The 14,425-nt window shown below is 39.3% G+C and overlaps 1 protein-coding gene across 5 annotated transcripts in view; it reads right to left on the minus strand.

The window, feature by feature from the left end:
- Nucleotides 1-14,425, minus strand: part of TSHZ2 (teashirt zinc finger homeobox 2) — a 232,021-nt gene that overhangs the window by 130,365 nt on the left and 87,231 nt on the right. For 3 of the 5 annotated variants that reach the window (XM_055813798.1, XM_055813800.1, XM_055813801.1), the window contains exon 1: nt 10,857-10,996. The exons of 1 other annotated variant lie outside the window; for it this stretch is intronic. In XM_055813798.1, coding sequence (XP_055669773.1) covers nt 10,857-10,902 — 46 coding nt within the window. In that variant the 5' untranslated portion in view covers nt 10,903-10,996. Of the gene's footprint in view, nt 1-10,856; nt 10,998-14,425 lie in introns of those variants that run through there. One more of the 5 variants, XM_055813802.1, reaches the window with a different exon arrangement.

Genomic DNA, 14,425 nt, shown 5'->3' on the forward strand with positions numbered 1-14,425 from the left:
TTTGCTGTGTGGAAACGCGTTCAGATTAAATTTAATTTGGATAGTCAGAAAATAGGGGCACCTGTCAGTTTCTAGGTAACACAGGGATTTTTTTCTAGCATCACTTACTACCTTTGGGAAAAAAAGCTCCTTTCTGAAGCCAAAAAACCTGACAAGGTGTAACTCATACAATGCATTGTGCTGCATTACGATGGCTTACATTGGTTCATGTCTTGTCATATGACAATATAACATGACACAAAACTGCATGTACATTGCATTGGAGATTTATAAAACAAAGCTTCCTTTGCTCAGAAGTAGAAGGGCTGTATTGTGAACTGCTTGCCTAGGAGGAGCAGCCGTTTCTGAGCCATGTACATGCTCTATAAAATATGCACATCCAGCCCTCAACATGAGCACAAACTAATAGGATCGGAGAAGCAGAACTTTTCATTCCGGCAGGATTTCAGAACTGGAACTTTGTAACCCTGCGCTTTGATTTTGTTTTTTAATTAATTGCAGGAACATGGAAAATGCAAAACAGAAACACAGGGTAGAAAAGTAGAGAAAAAAAGAGGTAAAGATAAAAGACAGAAGAAAATTAATTGTTAATTATTTATTAGACGGTTCATTTGCTCACACCTACATTACTGTGTTGGTGTTTTAACCCACTGTGCTCATTCCTCAAGCTTGACCTCAGCCACATTGTTAGTTGAATTCCTTTTCTTTTGTCACTTCTCATTAATTTAATCAGCTTTTTTTTAAAAAAAATGGTGTAAGATAGGAACTATATGTAACGTTGCGAATAATTCTTAAGGGATGATCCTTTCCTTAGCCTAAGTTTTGGTAAATAAACTCACAAGCACAGCAACTGTTCTATGTACTCTTTCAAAAGGAGATGCGGCATATTTTGAGGCCCTGTCCTCTGAAGGACATAAGGTTGTCCTTCCCAAACAGTTTATAGGGCATTGAGGAATATTCCAGCCTCATTCCTCCACTAACAAACACACTTGCTCCTTTAATAACAATTCTTCCAGATAAATTAATCTGCTACTGGTGAGACCTGAACCTCATACCTACTAGGAGAATAAGTCTCTAAGTATAACATGCACATGCAGAGGAAGAAGACACTAGCATTTATTTAATATATGATAACTGTAGCATTAAAGACAACTACAGTATATCATGACACCTTCTAAAGCATGGCTTGAAAAATATAATCACTGCAGCCTATATAACTTCAGGATTTGCCTCTGCAAGTGTTTCAATAACTGGCTATTTCACTTAGAACTTGTTTTTCTTTTTTTTGGCACGGTACTTGCAGAAAAGGAGAAAAGAATATGAAAAAGAATTTTTTCTGGTTCCTCTACTTTGGAAATTAATTTACTTACTTTCTTCTAGCCTTCTAAAAGAAAAAAAGATTTTTTTCTCCTTTCAGCTTAATACCTCTTGCAGATTTACTCTGACACATTTAACGTGCAGTAAGTTGTCTACCATGAGACCCTTGGTTCCTAAGACAGCATTTATTTTAGCTACAAAAAGGTGCAAAGCAGCTAGGATTTTTATAAATGTAAAATAATTTCAGCAGTCTGACACAGGAAAGGTAGGTCAATTCATGCTTAGTACTTTTGTAATTTTTTTTTAACTACTGAAGTGTAATCATATTCTGGAGTGGGTGTTATCATCTAGGATCAGTGAAACCATAGCATAGTTACATTAACTATAAAAAGGGAGAAAACCTATTCCATTTCTCAACATACAGAAGAAAAATATCAAAAAGCTTTTCTTTGATCTCTTTGCCAAATAAAGTACTATTCTAGCATTTGACATATGACTGCAGTGACCCTGAGATATGCCTCCTGTACATTACCTTTACTTTGTTTCAGCCAAGCCAAAACTGGTAACAGAACTCCATCATTTACACTTAGCTTCTTTTAAACCATTTTTCACATTTAGTCCCTGATAGAAAAGGAACGTGTCTGTTTCCTACAGGTGATTTATTACATAGTTTCTAAGCAAAACACTTTTATCTGAAAGTATAGGTCAGACAAAGGAATAATGCAATCAGAGACACTTGCAGAAACATTATAAATACTGTACTATATACAGCAGAAGTCCTGCACTGTCAAAAACGACTAGCTGCTCACAAGCACTGAAGTTCATTGTCTTCTGGTGAAACAAAAATTCCGGTTAAACTAGAAAAGGAATACCTTTTAGGCTCAGGTGTTTTTTTGGGGGGTTGTTCAGGGTTTTTTTTGGCAGTAGTCACCTTTTGAGTCCCAAGAGGCTGTAATAGAGAAGATATTTTTATTGCCTTGCTATAAGAATTTTATGCTACTTTGCCAAGTGGTTCTGTAGAATTACTCTGTGGTAGGTAACAGGAATGGTGGCAATCACTCTGCATCTTTCATTTAGAAAGGTGTAACACAGCCACTGCTGTTCCTTGCATGCTCTGTCATTGTCCTACCGGGTACCCCCAGTTTCAATGCATTTCTCCTCCTAACAAGCCTGGGCAGATATAGAAGTCCTATTATTCCTGTCCTGAAGAAAGCAAAGAAAGACACAGGGAGGGCTGAGTGATATGTCCTATGTCACGCAGGAAGCCTACTGTTTCTTGAATACATACAGTATTTTGAAGTGTGAAGCTCATATGCTCTAGTCATTAGGCCATCTTTCCTCTCTGGGTTAAGAAATGCATATACTGAAACAATACCATGAAACCTAAACATAGAAACCTACCAAAGTATAAGTCATGTAGAAGAGCCAGGTTTTTCAAGAAGGAAGGATAAACTGTCCTGTTACGCGGAATTAAAGTTTGCTAGAGCAGCACAGTACAAGGCCTTCAATAACATGAAAGCACCCTTGAAATTCAGGTTGAATCTGAAGTAATACGTAATAATTTCTAATGATCAAAATGGGGATTATATGCCTGATCTTTCTACCACCTCCTCAGTCAGAACTCCCTTTTTCTTTGCTTGGAGGATGTCAAGCTCTGCTGCTACTGTAACCCACTCACTGATGTGCGCGTTTGTAAGAGCCTGCCTTCCTGTTTCACAGCTCTCTTTTTGACTCTACTTTTAGTCCACACTCAGCACATCAGTGAGCCCAAATGTTCATCAATCCTCTCATTGAATTTCTTTGGTTTTCACTTGCTTTTTCTCTAACTTCATTATAAGTAAATACATACATATATATATATATATGTCTATGTGCAACAGAAAAAGACAGAAAATGAGTTTGTGTATGTCTGTAAAAGAAGGCAATTCATCTCAGTTCAGTTGTTCCCAGAGAAAAGCAGACTTCACTAGTTTATTTCACTAGTATATTTATATATATTCTATCCTGTTTTAACCATGGAAGAGCACCAGGTCGCCTCAGTGCACTGCACTCTTACTGAGCATTGAAGGCAGGACTGAGGGAAAGCAAAAGGGAGATGGGGCCAGCGGAGTGGAGAAGGCTGAGCTCACTGCTTTCTCAGATCACAAGAAGAGTGGAGGTAGGAAGAGGAAAAGGAAGAGTGAAAACTTCTTGGACAAATGTGGAGCAGCCTCCAGAGTTCAGACCTTCTCCAAGTTGAACAGGATTGACAGTCATCTGCTTTTCATCAAAATATCTTGATGTCGTTATTGCTTTTGGTTGTAAATCAATAAAGTAGAGCATAATGACAGTTCAACAATTTTTCTCCTGGTAAAATGACCTATGCTGATCTACATACCTTGAGAAATCAGTTTAAAATGGGGAGGAACATGAACTTCCTATTTTACAGGAAAATATAAGCATAAGCTTTCACCTTGCGTATGGTGTTTGGATACTGTAGTGACAGCTGCCAGTGAGCTGATGGATAAAATTTCTGAGATAAGACCTTGCTTCTCTTCCCAGGCAGGATGGTGAGCAGATGCTGAACAGAACAATGGAAAATAAGCCCTAGACAAGCGCCTGGACGGAAGGGGGCGAGGGTTCTCCTTATAACTGCTGACTGGAAAGGGAATAAGGAAGATGCTGAATGTTTCAATGCTTCAGCAAAGACATAAACCAAAACCGACTGAAATTCAGAAGTGCTAAAGAAATGGCAAGGCAATGTTCAATACATTATGACCTTTCCTGCTATTTTCAAAATTGCAATCCTAGGGAAAAAAAATTTAAAAAAGGAAGCCCACCCTCACCACATGGCTCAAAATGTTATTAAAAGCAATGAATTCTTTTTTATTGTTATGTTTAATTTTTTTTTAAGTACCATTTGGAGCAGAGACAGCATAGAGGATGCCTCCCTTAAACTGAAGATAAGTTAGTTATTTGAAAAGAACCAATTTATCTCATTCATTCTTTTACGTGCTCACTTATATTTATTTATATGCATACTTCTTTGAATTTCATTTTTATTTTTTACTGTGTGCAGTAACTGTTAATGATCATATACAGTCGTGAGAATTAAAATAGAATCCTGCATTTCACTTGAACGCCAGAGCAGCACACACACAGGATGCAGCATATATAAATAACAAAGACCTTGCATAATCACATACTCTATATCCTCTCTTACTAGAATATAAAAGCAAGCCGTAACCTATGACAAAACTTAATACAAATAAGATATGAAATAAATAAAATGCACAATGCTAGACCTCAATTTGAACTATTCAGACTTCATCAAAACATATTGGAAAATGTGTGATAGGACAGGGAAAATCTTTGCATATAAATTATAGCTATGAAAGGATTTGCTGCTGCAAACAAGTGTAAAGATGAAACTTCCCAAAAAACTTATATCAAGCATAAGATACTGTAAATAATAATTTACATTTAAATAGCACCTTCAATTCAGGAGGATCTTGGAGCATTTTGCTAACCACGAGTGAAATGCTGTGATGGGTAGATGGTGCAAACAATATTTGCAGCACTATTTTGCTTATACATCACAGTATAAGTAAAGTAGCTGTGAGGGGAAAGAAGCTTCTGACCTCTATGTGTACTACATTTATATTAGCTAGCATGGGTACAAAAAGCTGAGGCTAACAGAGGACAGGCACAGATACAAAGTAGCTAGAACATACAAATAGACAATGCATAAAGTAATACACAGCCAATGGCAGTGTCAGCCTGAGACCAGGCCCCCAAATTAGGGGTGCTGATGTGTATTTGCATATGTGCCTATGAACCACACACATTTTCCTAGATAGATTCCAATTATTTGGACTTCAGTGATGACTTATATTAAACCAGCAAAGATGAATTGGTCCTTACTCAAACAAAAATCCAATGAGCCCAAAAAACATTTTTTTTCCCTCCACCATGGGATTTGACCAAGACTCATGCTGCAGAATCATACGAGAGCAAGGAAAGTTTGGCTGAGGACACCAGTAGAAAACCTCCCTTTCTTCATTCAGAGTGTGGGAGGGCCTGTGCTTGGCTACCTACAGGAAAGGAAAGGGGAACTAAAAGAACTCTTGGCTTCAAATCTGAAAAAGCACCAGAAAACTGCTAAAAATATAATTGCAAATGATATTGTTATACTTACAAACTACCTTTTATTTGACAAGTCTAGCCCTCCCTCCCAAGCAGAAGGCAGCGTTTTCCAATTTTAACAGCAGAGAAATACCACGAAGGGGGAAGCTGGCCATAAGTTATGTCTATCCCAGAATTAGGAATAGGAGCCTCTGCAGAGTCCCAGACACACAGAGCAGGATTTTCATGGGCTGCCCCACCAAAGTCCCAGTTCACCCCTAACCCTGACCAACACAGTTAGCATCACACTGGTGAAATGGTTACCAGGCAGCAGAGCAGCAGCACCCCCAGAGCTGATCCATCTCAGTCCAGGGACTTTGATTAAGAGCAGGCTTCAGTATTAAATAGGATATATGTAAACATGGAAAATAGTAAAAACGTTTACAGGCTGCGATACAGAAGCTTTGTCAGTGTCAGATACTGCCACCAAGAAGCTCAACAGAAGAACATGGATGGACTGTGAGGAGGCTGATCTCCACAGCAGCTGGCAAGGTCTGATCTGGACATCAGTGCCAAGGTGCTGAGGCTGTGTGGGGGTGTGTTTGTGTGAGAGCCTGTGTGCAGCAGGATGTCAGCTTTATAAACTCTCCTCCAACCTCATTGATACCTTCTAAAGCTTCATATGACTGCTGGAAGGAGATCAAAAGCGCCACTAAAGAAATTATAAAGCCCTGTCAATAAAGGAGGATGTTTTATATTATTTTCCAAGTATCAAAATTATTCATTTAGATATGTTTTGCAATGTATAAAGATGAAGAATAAAGAAACAATGTGCTGCAACAAAATAAAAAAGGACCACTGATGCTGTTCCTGTACGTTTGACAATGTGATTTGTTTTCTGCCAGACCAGTGCCCCATTCTGTATTGTATACCATGAAGCACAGAGGAGCTCATGGATACAGCTAGTTTACTTCAACGACCTTAATGTATTTATGAATGACATAGGAATAACACAGCATTACAATTAAAATAAGAGAAATGTACAGTTAAAATAGACACTGAAGCTACTTCTAGAAAGAAATCAGCTGTTTTACAATGGAATACTAGCACTTTGCTGGTAAGAACAGATTACAAACTAAGAAATGATAGCAGTAATCCATCCTTTATGTTTATATTTTAGGAATACCCAACCCTGAGGGTTTAGCATGCAGGCTGAAACAAATTACTCTGATCACCAATATCAAGGTGTCAAGCTTAGATATTATATGTCAATCATTCTGTGACAAAGATAAAAGTGAACAAGACGCATTTCATAGTTATACAGAGAGGGAACATGGATTATATATTTAACGTCTTTTTTTCCCAATATACCTATCAGCACTTCTAAGTTGTTTCAGCAAGGAACTTGAAACATAATCGTTTCAAGACAAATAACAGAGAGACTCTAAACAATGATGGAAGTCTCCCTAACTGTAGATTCTCCTCAAAAAACATTGAGTCAAGCCAATACCAATGGACTTTATGAAACTATGAATTGCATCTCCGCTGAGAGTGCCCTACTACCCAGACAAATCAATTGACTTGATCTTTACATCTGCCCTACAGAGTTTAAGCAAAAAGGGAGAACAAGAGAGCAAGCGAGAGAAAAATATCATCTCAGATGCTTTCTCATAGAGAGAGGGAGTGTCTTGGAAAGAGAGTTTCCTAGACACCTGGGATACAAACGAGCTTTACACTGAACTCTGATTTCCCTGTGCATTAGCAATGACAGGAATGAATGTGTCTAGGCCTTGGGGAACACAATGAGGCCAATATACGAACCCTTTGTGGGCTTAGGAAGGACACGCTGGCTAAACCTTCAGCTGCTGGTAGCTCTGGGGTTGCACAGCAGCACAACTTCCCATCTTCTCCCACACCCTCGGGCTCAGGCTCCTAAAATCCATGTCAGCTGCACATTTGGCATCTGAGAGCTTTCTTGGATCTCACCCACTGGACTAGATCCTCAGCTGGTTTCCCTGCTCCTTGAACTTTTGCCAAGGGTTTAACCTAAATGTGAATCCAAGTGAGCCGGCTAGCTTAGAAAGAAAGAATCAAGATATATGATCGCTGCTCCCAGAAATATAAAAAAATATTTACAGAATTGTACAAACATCCTATTCTCATTAAGTCCTCTGCAGCTTTTCTGAAGACCCATTCCAAATATAACTGTACAGTATATACTACAGAAGAAAAAATGTAAATACATGCACAAACTTTTATTCAATCTCTGGAGGAACAAATGTACGTATTGATGAATTCCCCTCTTTCCCCTCTACAGTTTAAATCATTTTCTCTAGTTGACAGAAACTAAATAAAGATCAAAGGGCAGAAGACTATCATGCATCATATTATAATTCCTCCTAATTTTAAAGATTCATCCTTGGAAAACTGTATTCGGCACCAGATTAAAACAGAGCATGCACGACAGATCCCGTAGCACATTTGGATGCAACAACTTATATTAAAGATCCCAAATTTTACTGATTTTTTTTTAAAAACTGGTAATTTTATTGATACAAATAGTCCAGAATCTTCCCAACAAAACAAGATTTTCTATGGCCTCGGTTTGTGTAATTCTTGGCTGTCCAGCTATTGCTGAGGAATTGCTATGAACAAAACATCCTCTGCAATACCTACATATTGCTAGCCAAACAGAAAATTATGCAATTCCAAAAATAAGATATTTACCTGCAGGACTGTGTTCCAACTAGTTTAAAGGTTGTATAAATATTAAGCTTAGGTTTGTTCAGACAATGTTGGGCACACTTTTTTTTAAGAGGTCTGTAATTAGGGGATAACTGCTGACAGTCTAAATAAACCTCCAAGTACCACCAGCCGGATGACTGCAGGGACATTCTTTTCTACATACAAAATTCAATAAAAGCAATGGATTTTAAAAGCAATCAGGTGATGATGAAACATGAAAAACATTTCTGATCAAGCTGCTACAGGGGCCACAGTGGTTCAGAAACATACCTTTGACTTGCAAGCCAGCCTATACAAATAGTATCTACATAACAACATTTCCCCACTGTGCCCTTCTGAAAGGCACCTGCACACTAGTATGGACTTCCCGAGGGTTTGTGAAAGAGACGGGAGCTGAGCCAGGCTTTGGCTGTGACATGGAGTGGTGATGATGGCCAGTGAGCTGCTGAGGCTGACCAAGGCAGAGTGATTCCAGCCCCAAAGACTTCTTCAGTCTGGGATTGAAGCCCCTTTTCATTCCAGTCTCTGTCTCCCGTGAGAGTAAATTATACCTTGGTCCTGTTTAATTCCCCGTTAACCTAATGAAGCCTTTGCTGTGCACATTGGTCTACATGTTGTGATCCCTAACTGTTCCTTACACATTCAAAGTAAAACTAGTGGTAGGATAGGCTGAGCAAAGACTACAGTGCTTAGTCTCAAGAAATAGCTGTGCTGAAATGAGGTATTTAACCAGATCTCACTATTGTAAGCACCTGGCCAGGAGGCAAAATCCTATCTCTGCAAACAGCAATTCTTTCAAAGCAAAACCACACTGGCAATAATTTAACTTTTTTTCTTTTTGAACTGAAAGTCTTGGATACAAACTTTACTGCAAATATCCTAAAATGTGAAGTTGGTATCTGTTGCCAGCTGTAGTTTCCCCTGAGATTTGTGTGTCTATGGCATGTCATCCATTTTTCTTATCTGCCAAAGGACCCACAGGAAATATTTCCAGGTAAGCTTTCAACCATAGACAAACCTGAGTGTTACAGAAGCAGTACAGGTGTAGTCTGCTGAGAATGACAGGGACAGACTCTGTCACCCCACAGAAAGAAATGTCAACAGAACCATATACATGACTTTGAGGCCTGATTTTATATTCTGCTTCCTTCATGTAGCTGCTGAAAACAGGGATAACTGTTTTGCACCAGGGATATGACATTTAAAGCATTTTTGACCCAATCTCCTTCACACAGGAAAGCACATATAATATAGTCCAACATTTTATTTCTAAAATAAAATGTCAGGCAAAAATTACTGTCTTAACCTAGTAAAAATGTTTAGAATCTGCTGGATAAATATATGTGTGTGTGTGTGTATGTATGTATAGTTATGTACATCCATGTGGACACATGCTATGCAATTCCCATGCCAGGAAAGAATGATACTGTGTTTGGTGATGATAAGAATGATATCATGGCATTTAACACATTGGTAAGAGTGTACAAACAAACTTATATGGCAACACATGTAGGAACTTCATCATCCAATTGAACAGTATTATCACTTACTTACATATGTTAAGTCATTAGGTCTCCATTTGATTTTTTCTGATCTCACTAATTTCAGGGGCAATTCTCCACAGAGGCAAAAATTGGCATAAATCAATACATATCTATGTAAATACATGCAACTGCTATAAATTAATTAAACTGTAAAGCATAAGGCAGAATGGTCATTTTTCATAACCATAGCAGTTACAGTCTTTGTATCACAGCTGCAGGAAGAAACAGGCTAAAAGCAGAACATCTTATGCAAGACATGATGCATTCAAGGTGTTACAAGATGGTTCTATCTTAAAGAGCTCAAAACCTCAATAGAAGATATTAAAAAGTAGAAATTGAAAACACGTAGAAATCAGATAACTTTCCAAAGGTCACTCACATATCCTATGGCACATCTGGGAACTGAACAGACTTCCCTAAGAGGACCACAATTATGAGATGGATTCTGCTTTTATCCAGCACAGCTGGCTTCTCCGTGTCTTTACATGGACATGCTTGGTGGCAGAAGAGTGGGAGATGATTTCCTCCCTTCCTCACATAGCCTGTGAAAGAGACTGTCAAAATTCCTCTATCTGTTTTTTTTCTGTATTGTCTTTCCCAAAGGCATGCAGGAAAACGCATCACTCCAAGGAGAGCCCAGAGGAGAAAGTTCATGCCCTGGGTCATCTCTCTAGACCAGATTGACACCACACTTACACATTTGACGTTGAATCCCTTGATTATTAATGCAGCCAGATTTGTCTACTTAGTTGGCCTTCAGTTTTGTAAGTCACTGAGCCTCACACTGGGATTTCATACAGCCACAGATTCTCAAAGAAGTAACAACTGAAATGGCTAACCAGCATTACCCTTTAACACATGCAACCAAGTTCTGTGCAATACCCTTGCAATCCCCAGCCTCTCTGCATTATACAAATTATAATTTGGCTGTATGATAGAGCTCCAGCAGAAATAAGCATGCTAAGTAATGTGTAGTACGAGCATACAGAGCTAACCTAAGGAGACCACAAAAAACAAGAGAAAAAGAAACACTTTTCTCTCTCAGTTTCTTTTTGTTGTTAAAACATTTGTTTTGCATCTCTTGCAATCCCCACCCCCCCACCCACCCCCCAATAAACATACAGTCTTATTTTTGGTTTCATGTACCTGAAGTAGGAGGACAATTTGATGTAATAGGCAGTGTGAGAAGCATTCTTTACCATAAGAAGAAAAAAAGATTCAGCTCAAATCCCCAAACAGAGCCTGCCTAGGTGGTGCTGGAATAAAGATACTATGCTGCTTTTCCTGAATGTCCTTATGCAAACAGGATGTTGTAAATGTCTCTTTTTTGAAAAAGGGCCTTGTATCTGGTCTTAGTTCTGCCCTTTGATTTATTAGGAGCTTCAGCTGCAGACCAAATAGGTTTTCCTGTCTCTGCTAGCTCCTATTCCAGTCTTAAGTCACTGTGCTTTAAGACACGCTCCTTAAAGTACAAACTCTGTTACAGTGCCCTAAATAATATGTGATGCGAATAAGTGCTGTTAAAGGAGTTTCCTGTTTTGGTTTCCTTATTGGCACTCCAAGCTGAGCTAAAAATCTCCAAAGGCTGTACTTAGTATGCAGATACTGAAACCAAACCAAAAAAGGATTCCTGCATTTGTTGTGCTGTAGCTTTAAATGCCCCTGGCAGAAACTTCATTTCTCTCCCTTTCTCCCTTTCGATCCTTCCCCCTCTCTCTCTCTCTTTTTGATGTTTCTTCTTTCTCTCAGCCTGTCATTGACAGTAAGTGCAATCACATTACACACAGCTTTCTTTGGAAAGCCCCCTTTTTAATGATCTGGCAGTCTGTAGACACTGACTGCTTCCAGAAAAAATTTCAATCCCTCTTCCCACAGCTTCCTCAAGCTCCAATGATAAATGACACCTGTCATTCTGTCACAGACAAACGGCACAGATGGGAGCGTCAGTGATATATGGCTCACCAGAACAGGAAATCAAGTTTGTTGGTTTTTTGGTTGGAGTTTTTTTTAAACAGAAAAGAGCTGACCAGTACATTGTCATGAGGCTGTTCCAGGGGGCCTTGCCCAGAGGAGGAAGGGAGGCAGGCGCAGTGGAACTAGTAGGTTTTAAGTAGCAAGCTGCAGTTTAAAGACTAAGGGACTGCGGCTGTCTGAATGGCTTTGCAGTTTAAGGCTTGAAGTATGTCTAAACGGCAACCCAAAGGTGCAGTTGCAACTCTTCCAGACATACCTGTACTAATCTCACACTAGCAAACCACCTCCGGCAGCATCTGCTTCAGACAGGCACCTGGGCTCCTGCGGCCCTGCTCCTGCCTGGCCTGGGAAATCAGCTTGGACAACTTTGCATGAGCTGCGGTCGGAGTTTGGATTTGACATATCCACAATTACATTTGATTTAATTTCTCTCAGTAATGGAACTGAACCAAAATCCTGGCTTCTCAAGAACACTTGAGAAATGGGGAAATTTAATTCTGAACCCTTTTTCTGTCAGACAGGTCTTTCTTAAGCTTCTTTTAAAATCATACATGTTTTCACAAGGACTTTTTTGCAGGCAAATCACTTTGGCTGCCTAAGCCATGCAGCCACTTTTTCATTGCCTAGCAGGCAGACAGCAAGCCCAGAGCTCAGACAAAAACTGTGCAAAACCTTTTACCCTGTGATGCCCTTCTTGATAAGAGAATTAAGTCCTGCCACTCTCCTTTTACAGAGCAGCTGGAGAGAAAAAGGGAGCCCAACTGGTCATTGGGTAATTAAACAATATTTAGCAGTCATGAGAAAGGCAAATCTCCCTGGGACTACACATGGAGTAATGAAAGCAGGACTTTGCACACAGACAGGACAAGTCTTTTCTAATCCCTAAGTGGGGACATTTTTACAAATAACTACTACCACTACCGTGAGTGTAAAATCCATTCTTGCTCTCCACAGCCAACTGTTGGACGCTCCCCTTCTGTGTGACTGTGTTACAAAGCCTTTTCCGGATTTTGTTACAGAGCACACACAATGCCATCATCTCCCGAGACAAAGATAAAGCAAACGAACCATTCTTCCGTCCTTAGTCACAGAACTTGTCCTTATTTACAGAATCATCTCTCATGGGTAAACACAGCTCCATGGAATAAAGGTAGCAAAATTAGACCCAAAGAAAAATTCCGGCTTGTCTTTCTGCCCATGCTGGAAATGCAAGGATACATTTATAGTGTTCCCCGGAATTCAGCTGTAGGGTTTCTGAAAAGATTAACGAATGTCATGTGACAAAAGCTCCACATGCTGCAATGAAAATATATCCCTTGAGGCTGCATTTTCAAAAGGAGCTGGGTGATAATGCTGCCTTTCCTGCACATTTATTGAATTTGATGCATACAGTTGTGTGTACAAAAAACTAATCAGGAGTCCAAAGTGACGTGAAATACAACTAAGTATGCAGGCAAAGTTAACAAAAGAAATTTCATCACATTTTAGATGCTGATTATCAGCAGCAATAGCCTAGGGAGAACTTTGGAGCAAATTCCTCAGATTTTCCAACACTATCTAGGCTACTATAAGTGCTCCAGTATGGTTTCATGCTCTACATTAAGTCAATGTGATGAAATGTATAAAATGAACTGAATGATGGCTAACCCTAGAACATGGACAGCTCAGGATTATACATATTCAAGGCATTAATATCAAGCCTTTCATCATCCATCAATGGTAGCCCACATAGATCACAGAAAATTTTCATTGCATAGACAGATTTTTGTCTTTCTATAAATTAAGAATAGGTTTCTTATGGAAAGTAGAAAGGTAGTAATCATCAGGCAGCTCAACCTATCAAGTCCACCTATGATGTCAGTGAGTTTGAGACGCAAAACCCAATCTAAGGATATAGGAGAAATGATCCCACCAAAGAGTAGTGATTGAAGATGAGATGTAGTGAAATTACTTGGCCAACAGATACATGCTATTCCAACTGGAAGAAATGAAGAGTGTAGTGGAAGTCCAATGTGCCATTGTCAAATTTCAATAAAGATCAAGCTGTGTGTTAGTTTGAAAGCATATTTTTATATCTCTCTACCATGACAAATGGTGTAGCAACACAAGCCCCTGATAAAAGGTGAGATGGAGCAGAGAACAACATGCGGTTGTGCCTGTACAGTGCAGGACCAAACACTTCAAGCACTAATGATGCAACCTCTCAGCAAACCAACAGTGACAGAGACTAGTGCTGCTTGTGTGTCCTTCGCTCTTAATTGCAGATCCATTTTATACCATGATGACAAATCCACTGGAACCACAGATACAAACAACAGTAAACTGCAAGAAATGTAGTGTCCTAACCGACACTCTACATGGGATCATCTATTGTTCGTCCCTCAGTCTGACCACATTCTGCAGCCTGCTCATTCTGGTTCAGGAGAAGAAACATGACCTCATAGCAAAACTTGGACTTAGACTGAATTGGAGCACCTGGGGCAAAGTTTCTTTTCTTATTCTATTTCCTGAGGATACAGCTGAGTGAGACTTTCTGGCTTCCACAGTCACTTCTCAGTTTGAAACAGATGCAGTTTTTCACTAAGAAAGATAACTCGCAAGTAGAATTTCCGCTGCTATCCTTCTCCATTAGGAGAGAAAATTAAAATATCCTTCAGGAGAGAATACATAACAGTTCTGTAAATTTAACAAGGGGTTTCTGCAAGCACTGAAGGATATCCTGAAAACATACTACAGAACAG

Source organism: Falco peregrinus, chromosome 9 (assembly GCF_023634155.1).
Source record: "Falco peregrinus isolate bFalPer1 chromosome 9, bFalPer1.pri, whole genome shotgun sequence".
Taxonomy (NCBI): Eukaryota; Metazoa; Chordata; class Aves; order Falconiformes; family Falconidae; genus Falco; species Falco peregrinus.